Genomic DNA, 22972 nt, shown 5'->3' on the forward strand with positions numbered 1-22972 from the left:
TTGTCCTGTTATGTCAGTAATGCTGTGAGAATTGGCAGAACACATCTGTTCAGAGCAAAGGTTGACTCTGTTGTGATTTTTTTCCTACTTCAATAATTTTTGACTTGGGTTGTGTCATTGTGAACCCAAAACAACTTTTCTTGTTTTTTGTTTTTTTTTATAAGTGAGCATCATATTTCATCCTGTCAAATTCTTAATAATTTAGCCTGGTGTAATAGAAAGATTGCCTGCCAGGGACCCACCTCTGCCAGTGACTAGCTATGTTACCTTGGGCAAATCACTTAGCCTATAAAATAGTCTTATCATCCCTAAAATGGAGATATTATTTATATTTGCCTTGCCTACCTCACAGGACTCTTGTGAGGATTGGATGAGACATAATATATCTTAGATATAGAAAGTACTTGTGAAAACCATAAAGTGCCATTCAGGTGATGAAGGCAGGTGGTATTATAAAGATCACACCAGAAGGGTCAAAACTTTCACTACTTAGAGATTGACAAGGAGTTCTGAGTTGTGAAAGTATCATGTTAGGAGATTTCCCATTCAGAAAAAATTCCTTGCATCTATATCAGGGAGGCAGTGTTACTGTGAACTTATGGTTAGAGCATGGCATTTCTTAAGGCAGCAGATCATTGCCTGGATAGTCACAGCCATCAAAAATATCCCTCTTGAGCATGACTTTTTTTTTCTGGATGACTTTGAAGGATAGAAACCGTTTCCCTCTTTCACATCAACCCCACCCATTAGATCGATATTTCTTGGTGCTTTCACCTTGTAGAAACAGCACGATGTGTCTGACAAAGACATACACTTTGTGGGGAGTACCCATCACCATTTATATCCGGGTGAAATCTAACTGATTCGAATATGTCAGGGCAGTGAGGAAGGAGAGAAGAAGTAACAGATGGCCAGGTGTAGCCAGAGGTTTTATTGTGTAGGAAGGAGCCGTTCCGGTGCTTTGCTTAGATAACAGATTTCTAGGTAAATTGAGACACAAACTTTTTTTTTTTTTAGCATCTGTTCTACTTCTTTTTCTCTTTTTGCTTTTTGTTGTCTGCCAGCAATTTTTGGGTCCTCCTGACCCAGTCTGAGGGGACCAGGATGGTACATTTGTGACACTAGGTAGGATCCACTGTGTTTTGCATGCCTCCTACTGATCACTTCTCTGCTGATGGCTGAGGTGATCATGGCCAAGGGGGCATTGTAGGTCTTTCTGAGACGAGGTGGTTTTGCTGCTCTAGAATTGGGTGCATTGCATACCTGTTTTCTGTACCCTAGGATGGAGATTTTCCTTTATAATAGATTCTTGGTGAGTACCTGAGAAAGGTCATATTGTCCCGGGTCTGTGACTGTTGACATATGTGTCTCTGGAACATGGTAAGGATTCAGAGAGTGCCATATTAGAGAGACTCATTGTCTACTGCAGTGTCTACTGGGCACATCATTCATTACAGACAAACCCCCATGTGTAAAATGTGCCCAACACTCAGGCCTCAAAACTGCTCTCCAGGGCCACAGGCCCCCATAGCATCTTTGATCTCTATTCCTGGATGTGGGGTGATGATGAGAGCATCCACAGACCCAGAAACCAAAGGTCCCCACCTGGTGCCTGCCAGCAGTGTTTATCACTGTGTTCTCACCCACAGTCTCTTTGAACAACAGACTTGTGTGAGCAGATTCTTACAAAATACACTATTTTCTTTGCTTCCTTCTTTATTTATTTATTTATTTTTTAAGCAATTGGGGTTAAGTAACTTGCTCGAGGTTACACGGCCAGTTATTTCTGGGTGTGGTGCTAAGTATCTGAGCCCGGATTTGATCCCAGGTCATCCCAACTCTGGGGTCGGTGCTCTTACTCACTGTACCAACTGGCCGCCCCTGCTTCCTTCTTTAAACACCTTGGCTACTACAGCTCTGGTGTTCCATCCCAGCTTTTTTTTTAGGTCTACCATATCCCTTTGTTCAGAAATATGTAGATAACCAAGATGCAAATTTATCTAAACATGATCTTGTTTTATCTCTGGAATTAGGAGCTAGTGTAAGAGTTGCTGTTTTTGATACTGGGCTGAGTGAGAAACATCCCCACTTCAAAAATGTCAAGGAGAGAACCAACTGGACTAATGAGAGAACGCTAGATGATGGTAGGTGACCCAAAAGGCCCTAAAAGTAATGAAGGCAGGAGGTTTTCAAACAGCATGTCCCTTCTCCCCAGTCCTTGCCCCCATTCTGTGCTAATCGATAAGAAGTCCTTTCTGTCCTCTAATTCTATTAAAGTTGTATATCTTAATACCATAATTCTTCAGACCTAAGTTTATCTTGTGGGGCAACTGCAATTTTCCCAAGTGGAGGAAACTTGGAAGAAGGGTCTTGAAGAAAGAAGGTGGGACCTCTGTGTATAGGACAGGGAAACATTAGATACTTTTTTAAGAATCCTGGAAATGAAGTCCTTGCTTCCCAGTAGTTGTTTTGGGTCAGAGTTTTGGGGGCAAACAAACAACTGTATTTAAGTATGATTTATTTCTCCTTGTGGGCAACAGGTTTGGGTCATGGCACCTTTGTAGCGGGCGTGATAGCCAGCATGAGGGAATGCCAGGGATTTGCTCCTGATGCAGAGTTACATATTTTCAGAGTCTTCACCAATAATCAGGTGGGTATTTTGAAATGTGAAATAGATCAGATTTGATTTAAATCAACGTGACACCTTACTAATCAGGAAGAACTACATCTAATGTCTTCTATTTTTAAAGATAAATTTGTCTTACTTGCTGAAATCCTCATCCATATTCTTTACAACTTCTCTGCATTCTTAATAACTTAAATTTACGTTTTATTTTTATAGAGTGCAGAGTATACATTATAAAGCATTATAATTTTATTTTTCCCCCTAGGTAAGTAATTTTGTAGTCACAACTTAAAATTGTATGAGAACTTTAAGGTAGATACTCATGAGATGATTCACTTGGTAGAGAGAAATCATTTCCATCTTATTCAGTAGATAAAGTCATGGACATTTAGCCTTACACCATTAGGATCACTGCCTTTACCAGAACAAACATTGCTTTATTGAATTTAAACAAGTGTCTGTGTTTTTGGACACTTATTAAACAATATGCATATTCTTATTCAAAATGAACATATATAATTCAATATTTTCCTGGTTGCATGTTCTGAGCACTGTGCATGGGTAAGGAGCTGACAGCCTTTGTGGGTTGATGAAAGTCCTCAGTGAGGGGTGGCCTGAAACACCACCAACTCTATAGGGTACTCATTCCCCGGGGAATGGGTCATCAAGAGATGAGAAACCTTGTTCTAAACTCTGCTACTGATGAGCTTTGTGAACCTGGACAAGCCATTTGATTGCCTCGGGCATAATTTTCTTCACTTGTAAAATGAGAGAGGTAAAATTATCTTTTAAATTTTTTTTATTCTCAACTTAACAGACACAAACTAAGATGAGCATATCCATGTACAAAGTAGAACCGGCACCCTCCCCCTCCCCCCATTATATTTGAAGCTGGGAAGCTCTGCTTTTGTTTTTAGGTATATAATAAATCCTGCATGCTGATCTACTTATGAACACCTCCGATGTGGCAGGCAGGCGCTGTGCTGATCACTGGGGCTCCGAAGAAAGGCAAAAATAAAAACACCCTGTTCTCAGGAAGCCCCCAGTCTAATGGGGGAGACAGTGTACAAGCATCTGTGTACAGACAGCATAGATACGGGTGTTGGAGGATGATAAAGGCGAGATAAGGCGAAGTGGTATCAGATTGTTATCCAGCCTTAAGGGACACCCAGAAGCCAGAAAGGCTTCTTGCAGAAGGTGGGCTTGAAGGAATCCTGGGAGCACAGGAGGTGGAGGTGAGGAGAGAGGGAGCTCCCGGCAAGGTAGGAGGGGGACAAGGTTATGAAAGGATCTGAGAGTCAAATGGAGCATTTCCTGTTGGGTCCGGCAGCCTTAACTGGGGCGGGAGATGGAGCAGGAGCAAGAAAAGGAGAGTGAGAAGGAGAGGTCAGACAGCTTGGGGGAGAGCCGAGCACAGTGGTGCAGCAGCAAGGACAGAAGCCAGGCAGACTAAGGCTGGGAGATGGCCGTGGAACCTAACTACCCTGGAAGAAAACAGGTCGTCATTGATTAAGGGTTTCAGAGTAGTCAGTTATCATTTATGAAGTGCCGACTTTGTGCTAACCACTAGGGGATGCAAGTATAACAAAGATAGGCCTTGCCTTTAAGGAGCTTACAGTCTGAAGGGGGAAGGGCAGGAGGGACAGGCTTCTGGTGTGGCCAGATGATGGAGCCCCAAGGAGTGCAGCTGGGTGAGGAGGAGAGGAGAATGGAGAATGTATAGCTGACTCTTCCTAGGAATCTGGGCCCAAAAGGTAGAATGGCTATCAGCCCAAATATAGTGTAAGGGAAGCAGGGTCAGGACAAAGGTTAGGGTTTTTGTTTTAAAAAAAATCTCAGATTATTCCACCCTTACAGTTTCATCCTTCAATAAATTGGGGGGTGGGAGTGGTGGGAATAGCCTATTTTAATGTGCTTAATTAAATTTTAAATAGCAAGTTATACAGTTAACCTAGTCTTCATTTTTTTCTAATTATTCATAGACTAGAAGAAAAGATTTGTTGTGGGTTTTTTTTTAGGTTCCCAAATAGTGCCCCAATTTAGAATGAATGAATTTTGAAAAGAAAAAAAATTTTTGTAGCTTACAGAAGACATTCCCATTATTAAAAACTTGATTTCGTCTTTAAAATAACCTCCAATTAACCCACATACTTAAAGGAATTTACTTTCCTGGTTGGACTTTTAAAAAACACATGAGTCAAGGTAGATATTTCTTAAGTGTTCTCTTATCTCTGAAATTAATTATATTTGGTAATATGAAGGAATGAGTGTTAGATGCTCATGTTCTAGCCAGCTTTTTCACAGCTGCCAAGGACTAACTACCAGACCACAATATATTTGTACACAGGTGTGTCTGTGTGTGTGTGTGCACGCATATACACATATGATATATACATATATGATATAATAACAGCTGACATTTAAATAATGCTTTAAAATGAGCTAGTTTATCAGGCAAATTTTATAGAATCGTTCTGAAGGGGGTATATGACTATATTGTTTTTAAATAGAACTTATGGTTCCCATTCTGTGGTACCATCTTTTGATCTTGAATGTACCCTAAAATTATTGACTTTCTGTAGAGAAGGCAGTGTGATGTAGTGACCAGACCTTGGGGCCTAGAGTCAGAAAACCTCTGTTTGACCTGTAGTGTCCACAGGGCCGGGGGCAAGTTGTTTTAACTCAGAGAGCCTTTATTTCCATCTGTAAAAATGACTATTATAATGCTGATATTACTTAGCTAAGGGTGGTATTTCATAAATTTTAAAGGAACACACAAAAGTCAGATTGTGAGATCTAGTGTCTTTAAAGTTGTTAGTGCTTTTAAAAGTCTTCATGAAATGAAAAGCATTTAAAGACTTAAAAATCACCATTGTAATATGCTGGCTTAAAAAACTTAAATCTTTAGGATTCAGTAGAAAAATGGCCTAATTTTCAGTGGCAAGCCCAAAACTTGGGAAGTTTCCTGCTCTTATAAATATATCTCCAAATTAAAGGGGTGGGGGGAATGATAAGAAGGCACCAGTTTAAAAACTACTTTTTAAAAATCATTCTTAATAGGCAGATGGCAGTGACTCATACTCATTCTTGCTTTGAGTCTTTGAAATAAAAAAAATCAATTGTGATATTTAAAATGTATTCCTACATTAAGAAAGTCACTATGTGGACAGCCTCCCCTCCCCCTTACCCTCCTCCTCCTTCTCCCCGTCCCTTTCCCCCAGATTCCCTCCCTCCCCTTACTTAATTAGGTCTGGGCCTTGTTTCCTTGGCTTTGGGTACACTTGTAGGGACACTCCCTTAGCTCATCTGTCATTTCCAGTCTCTAGGAGTTGCGCTGGGTGTTGAGAGAGCATGATTAACTAGCTGATATTAGAAAAAGGACTTGAATCTGGGTCTTCTTGTCTCCATGACCTGCCTTCTATGCCACTGGATCATGTTGTTTTTCACGGATGTTGTCATGAAAATACTTTTTTAATGATCCCAATACTCAACATCATGTTGTTTGGTAAACCTTTTCCGAAGGACTGCTTCCATTGTGAGGTTTTCAATGTGGATCTGCACCTTAGGCTAGAATACAGTGGATTAACCAGGCAGTTCTTTCTTGGAATTTAGCTCTAAGGAATTACTGTTCAGTTTTTTAAGTTTGAGGGCAGAATTCATAGTTTGAATATGCTAATTGTCTATATCTGAGACTTCCTACTAAGATGGAGGTCATTTGGATTCTCAAAAACTCTGCCACAGAATGTACAGGTCTGAGGAAGAACTCTGTATATGGTGCCTGAGGGCTAACCTTAACAAATGCATAGAAGCCATTCTAGCCATAGAAACTACTAAAATGTAGGTGTACTCTGCCTTGTTGAAGAGAGTGAGTCTATAACCCTGCAGTCATGGAGCCCTTAAAATAGCATTAATTGTCATTTTATCTTTTAATATGCATTAAACCTTCAAAATACATTTCCCTGAGTTTGTAGTAGTTTCTCACTATTTTGGGGGAGGAGTGAAGCTGAGATTATATTACCTAAGAACACCTCTATTTTCATAATAGAAATTAGTGGGAAAATGTTCACTTACATAATCAACTTGTAGAAATTTGCTTTATTCCAGAAAGTGAAACTATTTTAAAATAGTTTAAAGGTTGGTGATTTTATATCATGTTTCTGAGATTCCAGGTGTTGTACTTTGTTTAAAACTTTGTGAGAGACCTTGCTGAAATACTAAAATAGATTGTTTTTTAATTGGCTAGGTTTCTTATACATCTTGGTTTTTGGATGCTTTCAACTATGCTATTTTAAAGAAAATCGATGTGCTGAATCTCAGCATTGGTGGCCCAGACTTCATGGATCACCCTTTTGTTGACAAGGTTTGTAGAAAAACTACCGACAATGTAAGTTGTGTTTGAACTCTGATTCCCATTGGAGTACCCTGTGTTTGGGTAGTCCCTTTCTGGAGTAGCCTGTAGTTTTCAGCAGATTGTTAGTGTGGCTTTGTGAGGAAGGATGATGGATTCAGTACATTCTGTGTTTTAGAAGCAAGGGTAATAATCGTTCAGGAGTAGTACGTAGCATCTTGTTAAAACACTTCCTTTCTTCCTTGAAATAAATTCCCTGTGCCTTTTCCTGACTTCATAACTGGAGAGGCAGCCTCAGCCTCATGGGAAAGGAGTACACATTGGACTGGGGAGTCTTTCGGAAGAATTCCATCTGTGTTCTCACTCTTCCCTTCCTGGCGGGGTGACCAGCTTGGCAGCTTGCCTTCATCCATCGGCTGAGAGCAGCGGTGCTTTGAGCCTGCACCTTGCGCAATGGCAGAGAGAGCACTTGTAAACTGCCGTAGGGAGAAGCCATTATTTGTTGCCCATTGGGAAGGGCTTCTCTTTGATAGTATTTTGTATATGCACTAACATGCAAACCAGTAGGATCTGGTAATTGGCTTATTTTTATTCTCTCAGTGGTCACTAGCCTCTGCATAGCCACAGTAGTCTGCACACTTTAGGGGAAAGTTTGAGAAAATCCTTCTCCTTTTAGGAAATGTCTTTAGGCATATTATTCTCTGGAAAATTACATGGTTATTTAAAAAGGTATAATTCAATACTCCCTGCTTTTTTGGCTTCTTAGGTATGGGAATTGACAGCTAACAATGTAATCATGGTTTCTGCTATTGGCAATGATGGTCCACTCTATGGGTAAGTAGCTCAAAAAGTATAGTGACTTCTCTCTCTGAAATTATTGTTGCTGATGTTTTGTCTCTACAGAGAATGGTGATTTAGGTTAAGCCACTTATTCAAATTCAGAGGCTCCTATTTAGTAGAAAGGACTTCTTCCCTTTCTTCTCTTCCATTTCATTCAATATATGCATGTTTTGAAAGCATGTCAGATTCAGATAGAGTTGAGGAGACTTTGGCTCAAACCCTGGCTGCTACTGAATGAATATCTGGGGACTTCAGCCAATTCCCTTCCCCTTTCGTAGGTCTCAGTTTCTTTCTAGGTAATATGAATTATAAGGTCCCTGCCAGCAGTTAAATCCCGTATGTGTACAGTCATATTTCCAAGGGGACATATCATGAGAAAACCTTTTAAGGAGATCTTCTTGCATATCATTCATTCAAAGATAGATGTTTCATTCATTGAATTTCCCTTTGTAACAAAGTAATGTGAGGTTCCAGTGTAAAAACGACATAAGCTGCCCAGTATGAAGAGGAAAGCAAGTGCTGGTTGGTCAGTGTGACTTGAGAAGGCAGGAGGGGTCAGGTGGGGCTGGGGTGGGGAAGGGGTACATTGAGGTCACAGCTTGGGAAATGGAAGCTGTGAAGATCATTTGAAGCAGAAGGATTGGCAGAGGTGGTGGCCTCAGGGCAGGAGAAACTTGGGTAGGAAGTCATGAGCTGTTTGGTTTGGCTGGGCTAGAGTGGAAGCTGGGAAGAGCCGGAAAGGAGGGAGCTGCTTGTAGTGTTTTTGGTCGTATTACACTCATTGGGGAAGCAAAGGCCTCCTTCTGTAGTCAGTCCTAAAGAAAGAGTCTCTTCTTTGTAGAAAGTCCTAAAGAACCCTTCTTTGAATGTTTCTGATTGTCTTTGAGTAAAAATCCTGCGTTTCCTTCATATTTTTTACTATATTGTAAGTGCTGAGGAAAAATACTCTAAGTAGATCCCACAACCTCCACTTTGCCCCCAAATCTTTGCTTTCTGCTCTTAGTTCACTCTTGGGGTCCTTTGGACCTTGAATGGCTAAGTGTAGTTTCCTGGTAGACTGTAAGTAGCAGCCCAGGTCTGCATCCTTAGTGATGTGGCCCTGGTGGAGAAAGGCAAAGAGGGAAACATGAGGACCTTTCTTTCTTTAGTCAGAACTGAGGTCAGGTGACAGTTGGGCTTGCTTTGGGCGGTGCCTGCAGATGGGTACTTACCTACCATGTCTCTTACTCCTCTACCCCTTCTTTAGGAATAGCTTTCCCTCTTGGCCTGTCTTCTCTCTTCTCTTGTTCATTCATATTCTCTCCATTCTTGTGACTCTATTTCATGTGCTGTTGTCGATACTAACTCTTCTCCAGTTGTCCCAGATTACACTGATATCACCTTTCCCTGAATTCTAACTTATACTGCTGATACCACACAATTTTTACTTCCAGGATACATGATTCAGTCAGTGTAAGTGTCTCTCCTCTCATGCAAATGATACATCTGGAAAAATTGTCACCTGTTTGTCTGCTTTTTAGTGACAAACTGCTTCAGGCTTAGCTAGACCATTCCTTGGTCTAGATCCATTGCCAGGCCCATAACTGAAAGCTCTTTAGTTTGGTTGTAGGTCACGTTTCACTGGTGTAGTCTTTCAGATGGGAAGATCTTCTTCATGTCATGATCCATGATGAACTTTAATGGTAGACCATGCCATTTAATCCTTTTTTAAGTTCATTTGTATTTCATGTGTCTTACTGTCTAGTTAAGAGTGGGGGAGAAAACTGCTTGAATGCAAAGTTCATCTCTTATATTTATCTTCTGGGCAAATGACAAGTACTCACTAAGTTCTTTGGTTAGTACAGTACTGGCAGTTACATGGGGCAGTGTCTAAAGGACCTGGAGTCTGAAAGACCTGAGTTCACATCCAGCCTCTGACACTTGCTAGCTGTGGGCAAGTTACTTAGCCTCTGTCTGCCTCAGTTTTTCCATGTGTTCAATGGAGATAATACTAACAACTGCCTCTCAGGGATGTTGTGAGGATAAAATTAGAAAACGTTTGTAAAGTGCATTGAAAACCATGAAGCATTATTTTATGTGTGTAGAGAATTATTGTTAATATTATTATCATTATTATCATGGTTACTACTAAGGGTGGCTAGCTCTCAAAAAGACCCATTAGCATTTTTACCAATTAGTAAGTACTTAAGAAGTCTCTTCTATATGGAGATTCTAGGATTTTATTTTGGTAAACACTTAGTATGGATTTGAAATACTTTCATAAAATTAATGCCAGAAATGCGGATGATATTTTTATGTTATATAGATTCAGTTGTGGGTTTTGTCACTGTTATGAGACTACTTTTTTGACCTCAAGGCATAGAAATGCAAGTTTACTGACCAGTTCACAACTTTCTCCCTGTATTCATTGGCTCAGTTGTTAAACTGTTTGAGTTGAGTATTGGGTACTTTTATTTCTTGTATGTTCAGTTCCATGTTTTGAGGTTTTGTTGCATTATTTTATCTTGTTTGCCACCCATTACATACGAAAGAGATTATATGACTGACATAGAATCTTTGCTCTTAGTAGTTCTGGTTGTCTTAGAAATGGGTAAGCAATGCTCTTCAGCCTCACAGTTTGCTTTTTTTTGACAGAGGTGTCAGACATGGTGTAGCATTCCCAAGTGTGCCTTGAATCATATTAAAATGTAGTTGGGAAATATTTAACAAAATAAATAAAAATACAAAAAAACACAGATAACATGACATTGTAAAACTAAGTCAATGTGTGACCTGCAGGATCCTTATGTACGGAATTGTGGCCCCATTTCTGTTTGTTTCTGCTGTGTGTGGTGAGTCCACAGATATGAATCCTGATAGCTCTTGCCATGAGGGAAATGAGGAGTCAGAGTTAGTTGGAAATTGAAGAAGAATGTCCATGAAGCAGTCAGCAGATGGTGCAGGCAGTGTGATTTGGCCACGTCCTGCAGAAATTCAGAGGGGGGGTGGGGTGAGGGCATGGCTTTCCCAGAGGGGCAGAACTTGTCCTGGGCTGGTGTGGGAGAGGCAGAAGGTGGAGGGGAGTGAGGAGGACATTCTTGCTGAGAACAAGAGCAAAGCCCAGGAGGGGAATGATTGTGGTGTGCTCGGCAGATAAAAGGAGCTGTTTCCAGGCAGCAATACATCAGAGCTGGAGAGGGCTGTCACAGAATGAATGCAGTGAAACCTTAGACATTTTGGATTGGAACTTGCTGTTACTGAGATTATTCATTGCCATTTTTGTCTCTCCTCCTTACTTGTTTTTGTGCCTCAATTTAGCACTCTCAATAACCCTGCTGATCAGATGGATGTGATAGGAGTAGGCGGAATTGACTTTGAAGATAATATAGCTCGCTTTTCTTCTAGGGGGATGACTACCTGGGTAAGCCTTTCTTTATTTTGAGTATCATTTGAAAAACTGTTCATTTTGCTTAAGAGCCTTAGAGCTTGTTGATAGATTTAAGTAGACAGGTAGGAGGCAGGTCCCGTATTCCACAGCCAGGGCAACAGGTGGACCATTTTTTCCCCAGATTGGAAGACAAAAGGCTACTGGTGTCTGCTGAAAAGAAGACAGCAAGCTTGTTGGCTTGACTCATTGATGAACTCTTGGACTGAAAGTGGAGTAGTCTCTTTACCATTGGATGGAATGGTATAACATTGCTCTACAAACGTGAGCCAAAGGGCACGCTTGTTCAAGGATAAGAGAAACTTGGGAAATGGTTAAATATAAGCAGAAGGCCATTTGAATCTTGGGGCAGCTCACAGCGATCAGTAACATGTGGCACATATTAAACAACAAGTTTGTCTTCATGCCAGATAGTTTGAGTGATATTCACCATCTAGAGAGGAGCTCAGTCAGGCTGCACTTCATTCAGGGCACATTTGTCAGGAGTCTGCTGGGGGGTGGGGGTAGGGGGTGGAACCACCTGCAGAGCAGTGTGCCAGACACTAGGGGAAATAGATAAATGAGACTCGGTCTCCTTCCTTGAGTTAATAATTCAGCACAGGTGATAGATAAATATCTACACAGATCCTTGTGACAACAATGTGAATATGATCGAGACAGTCAGTGATGGCCTAGTGCATGGAGAGCTAGGCTTGGAGTCAGAGAGACTTGGGCTCAGGTTCTGTCTGATTCTCTTTGTGTTTTTAGGTAGATTTCTTAATCTCTCATTGCCTTTAGGCAGACTCTTTAAGGACTCTTAAGTTATATTGGAGTTGATGTTCTGCATCAGCAGGAATTTCCACACTGGGAGCTCCCCATACCAGTGAAATCACAGGGTTGCGGCCCCCCCATATGTCCAAAAGAAAATACCAAGTGGGACTCAGTCATAAGAGAGAACTTGGAGTACTGTTACCCATGAGAAAGGGATGTACTGTGCACTGCCCTGTCACCTTGGACAAGGTCTAGATCTTCTCTGGGCTTTGTTTTCCTTACCTATAATATTAAGGTGCTGGAATAGGGGACTTTTTAAGCTCCTTTTTCAATTATCAATCTGTGCTCCATTGGTATCCATTTAGAAAGTGATCCTAGTTTCCAACTGAGGGAAAACTGGGGAAGTCTTGTTGTTGAAGTGGCCTTTGACCTAGGCCTTGAAAGGTGGGTGACTTGTCAGCAAGCAGAGATGTAGCGGGGGAAGTGAATGCATAGAGTAGTACTAGCCAAGCTGGAAGAACTTTTACCTTAAAGAGTGTCAGGAACGTGCCAGGATCTGTATTGGGATGATATGGTTTGGTTTGACTAGAGTGGCAACGTATGGAAGACTGGAAAGGTAGGTTGAAGACAGATTATGGAGGGCTTTCAATGCCATACTTAAAGCTTTGGACCTTTTCCTGGTGGCCTTGGGAAACAGTTGAAAGGTTTTGTACAGAGGACTGATAATAGTTTGGGAGTTGTCAAAATATGTTACTTAATAAACAAGTACCCTTCTTTTGGCCTTAAGGATGCCAGAATCTTAGCAGAAGTGCATGTATGTGAATAGAGTTAAAATAACCTGCTTAGAAGCAGATGGAATCCTAGAATTTAAATTGAAAAGAACTTCAGAAGTTATTTAGTTAAGTTTTTAATACAAAGTAGAATATTTAAGGCTTTAAGGAAGTTATTTAGCCTCTGTTTGAACATTTTTGTTGATGCTGACAGGTTTCCTTGATTTGTTAAGGTGCCTGTCTCATTGTTAGACAGCTTTTGGGTTATGCAGGTCTTCTTCTTTAAATAAAGCCAAAATCTGCTCTGGTGATATTGCTGAGAATAGCCATCAGAAGTAGAAATATGCCTAATGGTTAAGAAGGGCAGTCATTCTACTAGTGAATAAGGCTGGAGTCCAAAATATTCTTGTGTTCCTTGCCAGTCTCAGTTTGGAGGATCATGGGTATATCATATAGTATTTTTATAACTAGTCTTCACGTTGTTTTTCTGTGAAATCTTTGTAGGAAACACAGCCATATTTACTAAAGATATGTATATTTGGGGGCCCAGTGCTTTTAAAAATGTTTTTTGATAGTAACTCGAAAATAGTATTTATTACCAGTAACAATATAGAGCAATATTACAAAATTCGGGTAAATTATTATATTTTCATTATAGTCATGAATATAGTTTTATAATATACACAATGGGGAAATTTTATGCTAAGGTTTAGATATTTCTGAAATTATTCTTACACAGCATTTCAGTATACTTTTCAAACAATCTTTATTTGCATTCAGATTTTAATGAGCTATGATTACATATATCTATTGTGCCAGTGTATAGTAGTGATAGGTGGATGAGAAATTCTTTTTACTTTTTTTTTTTTTTAAATGCACAGGAACTCCCAGGAGGTTATGGTCGTGTGAAACCAGACATTGTCACTTACGGTTCTGGAGTGAGAGGCTCTGGTGTAAAGGGCGGATGCCGATCTCTCTCAGGAACAAGTGTTGCCTCCCCAGTGGTAGCAGGTGCTGTCACTTTGCTAGTGAGGTGAGTATAGATTAGTGGAATCAAACTTCTGAAATAAGTTAAAAAAAAAAAAGTTAGATGCCCATAGACCAAGGTGAACTTCCTAAGTATGTCCAGAAAAATACATATTAGGCGAGAATTAAATGAAAACAATTCTCTTTCTGCTTCCCTCCTATTCTTAGAGTTTTGTTTCCTAATCTCTCAATATTGGTTGGGTCAGCAGACAATGAAGAGGCATTTGACCAAATGGGAGGATTGATTAGTCATAAGATTGTGTTTCACACCCATTTCTGAGATATAGGAACATCTCAGGAGTGCCTGTTATGTATTTATTTATAAGGTTTTCTTTTTTGTTTTGTTTTGAGAGACTTTCATAGTCTTGTAGAATCATAAACTTTTAAACTGTAGCATTCCAACTTCTCCTTGCCATACAGGGGATATTTAGGTAATATTTATAGCAGTGGATTGATACAACAAGACAGCTCACTTTCTGTGCCATTTGATTTTTAACCCCAACAAGCTGAGTCATTGATCATTATCAAGTTAGAACATTTAGCTGTTCAGACACTTGAATTTCTTGGAAGAGGGTGTGGTCTTATTATGGGTTATATTACACTTAAATACTTTTGTAATGGACAGAAAGTTGTCATCTATTTCAAAGGTTCCAGGCACACTCCACTAAGGCTAGGCTCTTAGGATCTTGAGATCCAGTTGTGGATCTTAGATTTGCATTGTGGGCTGAATAGGGCAAGTTTGATTGTAGTTTTTACATTCAGTAAGTGAATATGTGGTTTTTTAGTACTGTCCAGAAGCGGGAAATGGTGAATCCAGCGAGTATGAAGCAGGCCTTGATTGCATCAGCACGACGCCTTCCTGGAGTGAACATGTTTGAGCAGGGACATGGCAAACTGGACCTTCTGAGAGCTTATCAGATCCTCAATAGCTACAAACCACAGGCAAGGTTGGTTTCCATTCTTCTGAAACTTACTGTATATAGATGATTGATGGACAGTATGTCTTTTTGTGTTGTATGTACACACACGTACACACACATGCACAGTCTCTCCCCCCAGTATTTGTGATCAGATGACATCTTAGATACTCAGGAAACTTTGGAGCTGATGATTAAAAGGTAGTGGGTGACAGACAACTTTTACTGTATGTGAAGGAATAGTTTTGTTTTTATTTTTGAAATTTAAATGATTTAAAAGTAGTGATTTTTTAAAATGTTACTATTTTAAGTGGATTCTTTTGTGGGGAGTACAAGTATACTCATTGTTTCTAAACCTGCTTTTATTTAGAATGGTTAGTTACCTTTGTTGGAATGGTATAGTATGAGAAAGTTTCTAATCAAATTTAGGAGAGTAGGTGTAAATTTTTGCAAAAGCTTCAATTATTTCCAAGAATTAGTGCAGTAGTACTTTGATTCTGTCGGTAATAAAGGTGCAGTCACCTCATAGTTGCCTTTTAAGTTACTTGGGTTAACTTTCAGAGATGCTGTTTAGAAATGGTGGTAGATAAGTCATGGATTCATTCTGAGAGTTAAAAAGGAAATGTAAGGGGGCAGCCAGGCGGTGCCATAGTGCATAGAGCACCAACCCTGAAGTCAGGAGGACCTGAGTGCAAATACTGCCTCAGACCCAGTAGCTGGGTGACCTTGAGCAAGTCACTTACCCCCGATTGCTTTTAAAAAAAAGGGAAAGCAATGTACATTTTTTTCCCTTTCTGAGGTGTTTTGTTTTTAACTCTTATCTTAATAGTCAGTGAGCACATATTAGGCACTGAGTGTGTGCCAGGCACTCTGCTAAGAGCTTGGGACATAAGCCACCCTCAGGCAGCTGAGTTTTGAAAGGGGTAGCTAGGAAGTGCAGGTGAGGAGGCAGTGTGGTCAGCTGTGGAGTCAGGAAGATCTGGGTTCGAGTTCCCCTGCTAACACATCCTGGCAGATCATATAACCTCTCAGTGCCCTACAGCTCTGAGTTACCAACATTGCTAGTCTGCCATAGTGGAGGAGACATCCAGCTCAGGAATTCCACATGCTGTGAGATCATGGAACTAGATCTCCTGACCCCAACTGCCCCCAGTCAAATGAGAAGAATGATTATTTTCTTATTACATTAGCAACCAATTTTATACATGGACGCAAAGATTTTCTTTGTCCCACTTCACAATGAACCCAAGGTTCATTCAAAGCCCAGCCTCTCAAAGACATTTCCAACCTTGTCCACTTAGACCATCTTATCTAGGTGGAATTCTTATCCACCATTGTTCGTTGTTCATTGACTGGGTGGAAAATAGATTCTTTTGTATAGCTTGCTGGAGGCGGAATGATCTAAGAGTAATAACATGATCAGGGGCACATCCCCTAGTTCCTCATTAGAATAAGTCCACCTCTCTTATAATATTTATTCTTTCACTATTTGTTAACTAATCAGAGTTGATTTTTACCCATCAGGGACAATTCCTGTTCCAAGGGTATTTAACTGTTCAGCAGTCTCCAAGGTTTATCTTTGGTTTCCGAGAAAACCACTGACCTCAATTTATCGATTGTTTGCTGGCCATAATTGATTATTAATTGTTCAAAAACTGTCTCTTGGACTTCTCATTTGTCTCAAATTGTAACAGTGTATTGTTTGTTTTCAGTCTGAGTCCCAGCTACATAGACCTGACTGAGTGCCCATACATGTGGCCTTACTGCTCCCAGCCCATCTACTATGGAGGGATGCCAACCATAGTCAATGTCACCATCCTTAATGGCATGGGTGTCACTGGGAGGATTGTAGACAAGGTAAGTCCCTTTTTGTCTGCTTTGACTGTGACTTGATCTACCAAGCAGCTATGTGAATTAGTTTTTGCCGGGGACAGGGCTAATTCTTGGTAAGTGTACTAACCAAGTTGTTGGTGCTTTTTCCTGATAATTTTGGGCTTTATGCTTGATTCACTGAATCATACTTTATTCTCCATTGTCACCATCCAACAGCAGGAGCATGTGATGCTTTTCACTGGTGTCTAACTGCTTCTCAAATGCACACATGTGCCATTTCCTCCATTAGATTGTAAAGGTGGGGACAAACACTTTTCATCTCTCTATCCCCAGGGCTCAGCTCAGGCGCATGAACATGGTGTACCCTTCATAAACTTTTATTTTATGGATGGTCCAGATCTTGGCCATTTAATTAATGTGTTCTAAGTAGTCAGCACCGATACCTCACCGTGGCTGCTCATTGTGGCACGGCCAGTGACTTAGGGCTCTTACAGGCTATGCCAGCTGTGTTTGAGCTCGTTCACACCTGGTGTTTGCCCCTGGTAAAGTGGCTGGTAAAGTGGCCATCACATGAGGACCAGCCTGACAGTCTGATAAGCTCATTATGAATAGGATTGCCAATGGCTTATGAAACTGTTGGCCATAGCAACTCTTGAAGGTTATCTATTAATTCATAAAGACACTGTGTGAGAGAGCTCACGTCATTAAATTATAGATCCTTAACTATTCTCAGAACAGTAAAAAGCGTGTTGGAGAAATGAAATTAGACATGGGGAGGAAAACATTCAAAATCCTGATCACCCAAGCGTCTCACATCATGCAGCAAGATAAGCTCCACCAGGGTGTTTCACTTGGTTATAAAAGGTCACATCATAAACAAATCAGAGGAGGAAGGGAAAATGACCTTTCCTATCTGTGGATAAGGGAAGAATTCATGACCATCCCAGGAATAGTCAGGAGGAATACAGAAGATTAAAACGGACAGTTTTGGTTACATAAAATCTGAAACTTTCCCACAAGCAAAACCAGTGTAGCTCAAGTTAGAAGGGGATCAGTTTGAGAGAATCTTTACAATAAGTTTTTTTGATAAAGGTCTTCCATTTCCAAGATATAAATCAGTTCATTATAAGAGTAAAAGCCATTGGCTAACTGATCAGTGGTCAAAAACTTTGAGTAGGCATTTTTCAAAAAAAGATATTTAAGCTGTGAACAAGCATATGAAAAAATACTCCAGATAACTAATAATTAGAGAAATAAAAATTAAGGCATTGATAAGGTTCAACCTGATGCCTGTCAGATTGTCAGATATGACAAAAGCATGAAACAACAAAGGTTGGAGGGGCTGTGGAAAATGGGCCTACTAATGCCACTATAGCTGGAACTGTGGGTTGGTTCAGCTATTCTGGGTAGCAATTTACAAGTGTGCCCTCAAATCACCACTGTGCATATCCTTTGACCTTGCAGGATTTCTTCTATGACTATTACCCCAAAGAGATCAAAGACAGAGGAAAAGGACTTATGTGTTCAAAAAAATATTTGTAGCAGCTCTTTTTTTTGTGTAGTGATAACAGTGCCTATCACTTGGGAAAGGCTGCACAAATTATGGTATGTGGGTATGATGTAATATTGTTGTGCTATAAGAAATAATGGATAGTTTCAGAGAAAACTGGGAAGAATTGTATGAACTGATGCAGAGTGAAGTGAGCAGAACCCAGAGAACAACTTATATAATAACGTATTTATATAAAGGCAAACAACTTTGAAAAACTTAAACATTGATTGATTAATGCTATGATTACACTACAATTCTGAAGGATCCATGTTGACATAAAGGGTCAGGCTATAGACTCAGGCTATAGAGTAAGATATACATTTTTTGTTCGTGGCCAATACAGGAATTCGTTTTTCTTGACTGTTCAGATGTTTCAAGGTTTTTTCCTTTTTCCTTTCCAAAGGCTGGGGAAGTGAGAGGAAAAGAGAACAAATATGTATTAATTGAAAAAAAAAGTATAAAAAATATTTTCTTAAGAAGGAAAAAAATTAAAGTTAATTCATCTTTCTCCAAGTTCTTTCCCTTGTGTGTTTCCTTTGCTGTATCCCATAAGACTTTTATGGGGATCAAAGAGCAGTGTGTTAAACATAGATATCTCCATTATTTTCTTTTTTTTTAATTAAATTTTATGTTTATTTTTAGTTTACATCATTCGTTTCCACAAGATTTTGAGTTACAAATTTTTTCCCCATCTACCACCCCAAAACAGCTATCCTACTGAAAACCCCCTCTCCCAATCTGCTCTATCCTATATACTCCCACATCCCCCCTCCAACTTTCTAGTAGGGCAAGATGGATTTCTATGCCCCAGTGCCTGTATATCTTATTTCCCAGTTGCATGTAAAAAAAAAAAAAAAATATATATATATATATATATATATATATATACATATACACACACACACACACACACACACATATATATTTTAAACATTTGATTTTAAAACTTTGAATTCCAGATTCTTTCTCTTCCTTTCTCATCATCTCTGTTATTTTCAATAGTCCTATACAGCTGGGTGGCTGCAGTGGATAGAACACTGGTTCTGGAGTCAGGAAGATCTGAGTTCAAATTAGGCCTCAGATACTTACTAGTTGAGTGACCTTGGACAGGTCACTTAAAACACTGATTGCCTCAGTTTCCTAACTCCCAGGATCAGATGAGAGAATATTTATAAAGTTTTTAGCAAAGTTTCAGGCACACAGTGGGTGTTAATAAATGCTTGTTTCCTTCCTTCCTTCCCTCCCATACAATTAGAGCTTCCCTCCTCCTCTTTAGAAAAGATAAGATAGTTATATACTGAAAAATCTTTCCCTGTGCCATCTGAAGATAGCCCATGTGCTAGTCTTAGGTCTTTCTGATTGGTGACGTGTCACAGCACACTGCCAGGTCCCATGATAAGCTGTTTTGGTGTGAGATTGCCACCAACCTAGGAATAGAGTTTGTGTTACCAATTCTCAGATCCTCTTAATTTTTAAAAGGTATCATTCCCCACTGTCTTCCCTTCCTCCCCTAAAAAGAAGAAAAAATCAGAGAGTGGAGTTTTTAGTTGTTAGGAATTTGAGTTCATTTTACCCATCTACATGTAAATATGCTCCCCTTAAGAACTTTACGTTAACTGTTATTCTTTCTCTTCTGTCTCTAGCCCGACTGGCAACCCTATTTACCACAGAATGGAGATAATATTGAAGTTGCCTTTGCCTACTCCTCAGTGCTATGGCCTTGGTCTGGGTATCTCGCCATCTCCATTTCTGTAACAAAGAAAGCAGCCTCTTGGGAAGGCATTGCCCAGGGTCATGTCATGATCACAGTATCCTCCCCTGCAGATGTTGAAGTAAGTTTTGGATGCTTAAGTAGTTCATTCCAAAAGGGGTAAGGATTCTTAAGTTTTAAAAAATATTTTCCTGATTGAAAATGACAAGGTAGACTGATGTCTAAGTGGTGGCTTTAAAATGGAATGGATATAACTAGGCTTGTAGGGTGTGGAGCTTCAAACAGTTTTACACAGCTTTAGAAAGTTAAATTGACAAGTAGTGAGGTGCCCTATAATGCCTCTTTTTTGAGTTTATCCCTAATGATGGGGCTGCAGATATGTAAAATTAAGCATAAAATCCAAGCTCTGAGTATAAAAGTATTTTCCATGGAATTGACTAGAGCAGTGATCCAAGAGTTCTTCTGGTTTGAGTTGTATTAGAAACTGTCTTCAAAATTTTGGGGTAAAATTGGAAAATCACAGTGAAATTCCATTAAGTTATAACTGTTATAACCAATAAAATTTCATTCTCTCTTCTTGGAAAAGGTTTATCTTAGGCTTCTTTTTCTTTTCAGTCTAAAAATGGTGCAGAACAGACATCAACTGTGAAGCTCCCAATTAAGGTGAAGATCATTCCTACTCCTCCTCGAAGCAAGAGAGTCCTCTGGGATCAGTATCACAATCTCCGGTATCCACCAGGATACTTCCCCCGGGATAATTTGAGAATGAAAAATGACCCCTTGGATTGGTAGGCATCTGCCAAGTAGAAATACAGATGGAGGGTCTTGGTGACTCCAGTCTTGTAATGAGTTTTGTTTTCAGTAGTTAACTATTCTAACGCAAGAGGTGATATTTCCTGGCTACCCCTGTGGCTGGGACTGATATGTATTGGGGGTGTCACACAGGATCTTAAGATAAGATTTCTTTTGTTAGCACTTGTGCTGTTTTTAAGTGGAATCCTTAGCTTGATGGTAGGAGAGAAGGAGAAATTTGTATTACTTCCTGCTATTTAAAAGCTGTCTATGCAATTTACATGAATATCTTTCATCAACGGGCAACTCTTTGTTCTTTCAAAGCAAAAATAGGAAGAAAGTCAGGCAGACAGACTCAGAGAGAGAGAAGAAGGAAAGGAGGGAGAGTAGAGGGGAGAGGGAAGGAAAGAGAGGGAGAAGGGGAGAGAGAGAGAAGGAAGAAGAGTGGAGGGGGAGAGGAAAGAAGAAGGAGGGAGAGAGAATATGTGTATTTTGTTAGAAAAGCATTTTTTGGAACAGGGAAACAGAAGGTTCTGAATGAGAGAAGGTCCCTGAGTATATGCAATGAACCTCAAATTAATGTCCATAGGAGTTAGCAAATATAAAATTGTACCTCATTGATCATTTTCTGATATCAGCTTAATGGTTTTTAACTTGTCTTTACTAAGAGCTTGATCAAAAAATTTTAAAGAAAAAACAGAAACCCAGTTGTCAATGAATACGATTGTGGTTTAATGATAATGGAGACTTGTAACAGCCTTCAGTTGGGGATGAAGATGCCCTGAGCACAGTCTTATCCCTTTGTTGCTCTTTGATTTACGTCAGCAGAGATAAAGGAGATAGGGAAGGGATGCAGTAGTTAATGGTGTGATCCCAGGAGGTTTTCCTTTGGTGCTTAATTAACAGTAATTTAATGATGTAGGTGACTTAGCTGTCCAAAAATGAACTTTTTCATCGTAAACACAAAATGTGATTGAAGAGCTTAAGACTTTCATATAACAGGATGGAAACTTCTTTAGTTTCTGTTTCTCTCTCTTAGTGACAGATTATAAATGAAACCTCCCTGCTTCCAAAGAAAGAATTCAGAAATGTAATTGTCATTTTAATGGCAATTTCAATCACAATTCCATCTACTTTTGATGGAAGGTCCTTATTTGAACTGAATATTAAAGATCTCATTTTCAGAAAGTTCTGATGGTATGCCTTTTTTTTTAATCCTCATATTCATATTAATTATCACAAATCCAAATAAAAGGATTCCTAATATAAGGAAATCTCTAATTAAATCGCATACTCTGTGGGTTTTACAGCATTTCGAGTTTCTTTTGTCACATCTGCTACTATCCTGTTGAGTGTTTGCTTTCCTTCTTTTTCAGTCTTAGGTAGTTAGTTACCTGTTGTGTCAGTCTTCTCTACAACATTCCCAGATAGCGAGTGGCCTTTGAGCTATCCCATGAAGGCTGGGGTGTATAGTTAAGGAACTGCTGGGCTGTATAGGTAGGAGAGAGGAAACTGCTTTCTCTTCTTTTGGTGAGGGGACTTGTAGACCCTTTGATCTAATTCTCTTTAACAATAGCAGCTATCATATCTTCTCATCCTTGTGATTGAGTAGAGGGCACCCATCAGCCATCTCTTCATTTTACCCGACTGTTCTGTTCTCCTTTGGGCTTCCATTATACTCTGGTGTTCCCTGCCTTTACAGCTTCCTTTTGTGTCATCTTCCCTCCTTGGATTGTAAACTCCTTGAGGGCAGGGACTGGCTCTCTTTTTCTTCTTTGTTTTCCCTTCCTCCCCTCCCCCTCTCCTCCATTAGCATAGGCAGTTGGTAATTGTTTATTGACTGACTATTAATATTAATAACTAGCATTTATATAGTGCTTTAAGGTTGGTAAAATGCTTTATACAAGTTTTCTCATTTGGTTCTCCAGTTGATCTTTATCACTCCCCCCTGGTTTTTCCAGGAAAAGGGAAGGAAACTGGAATCTCTGGGTGTCATATTTTACATGTTAACATTGTAGCATTTTAACAAAACAATATTTAATATATGTTACATAGATAACAAAGATATTATATATTTTAATACCTCAGTGCTCTCATGGATCTATGATCTCACTGATATAGGGTACTCCCTTCATTGGTACAGATTGTAGCCCCTTCCTTCCTTCTGTGCAGATCTTCCCAGAAATCTGCATGGCTTCTGCCGGTCATGTTAGGGGTGGCCAGCTGTTTCCAAATGTTTATGCAGCACATAGAGATTTGCAAAGCCTGGGGGTCAGGGCTAGGGTGGGATGTTTTCCATTGCTTCTCTCTTCATATTGGGTGGCCAGGCTCTGTCTGACACAGGTGACTCCCCAACGTGTTCCTTCTGCCCGTGGCATTTCTT

General features: G+C 39.8%; 1 protein-coding gene across 3 annotated transcripts in view; it reads left to right on the forward strand.

Moving 5' to 3' along the window:
* The window catches only part of MBTPS1 (membrane bound transcription factor peptidase, site 1), a 70591-nt gene that overhangs the window by 24062 nt on the left and 23557 nt on the right, over positions 1–22972 (forward strand). For all 3 annotated transcript variants that reach the window (XM_069085659.1, XM_069085660.1, XM_069085658.1), the window contains exons 5-14: positions 2034–2144; positions 2541–2650; positions 6870–6986; positions 7741–7808; positions 11112–11214; positions 13640–13791; positions 14570–14731; positions 16414–16558; positions 19730–19918; positions 20413–20585. In XM_069085659.1, the coding sequence (XP_068941760.1) occupies positions 2034–2144; positions 2541–2650; positions 6870–6986; positions 7741–7808; positions 11112–11214; positions 13640–13791; positions 14570–14731; positions 16414–16558; positions 19730–19918; positions 20413–20585 (1330 nt within the window). The remainder of the gene's footprint in view (positions 1–2033; positions 2145–2540; positions 2651–6869; positions 6987–7740; positions 7809–11111; positions 11215–13639; positions 13792–14569; positions 14732–16413; positions 16559–19729; positions 19919–20412; positions 20586–22972) is intronic.

Source organism: Petaurus breviceps, unplaced genomic scaffold, assembly GCF_028583685.1.
Source record: "Petaurus breviceps papuanus isolate PSGF00001 unplaced genomic scaffold, PetGlider_PUasm1.0 176, whole genome shotgun sequence".
In the NCBI taxonomy this organism is placed as follows: domain Eukaryota; kingdom Metazoa; phylum Chordata; class Mammalia; order Diprotodontia; family Petauridae; genus Petaurus; species Petaurus breviceps.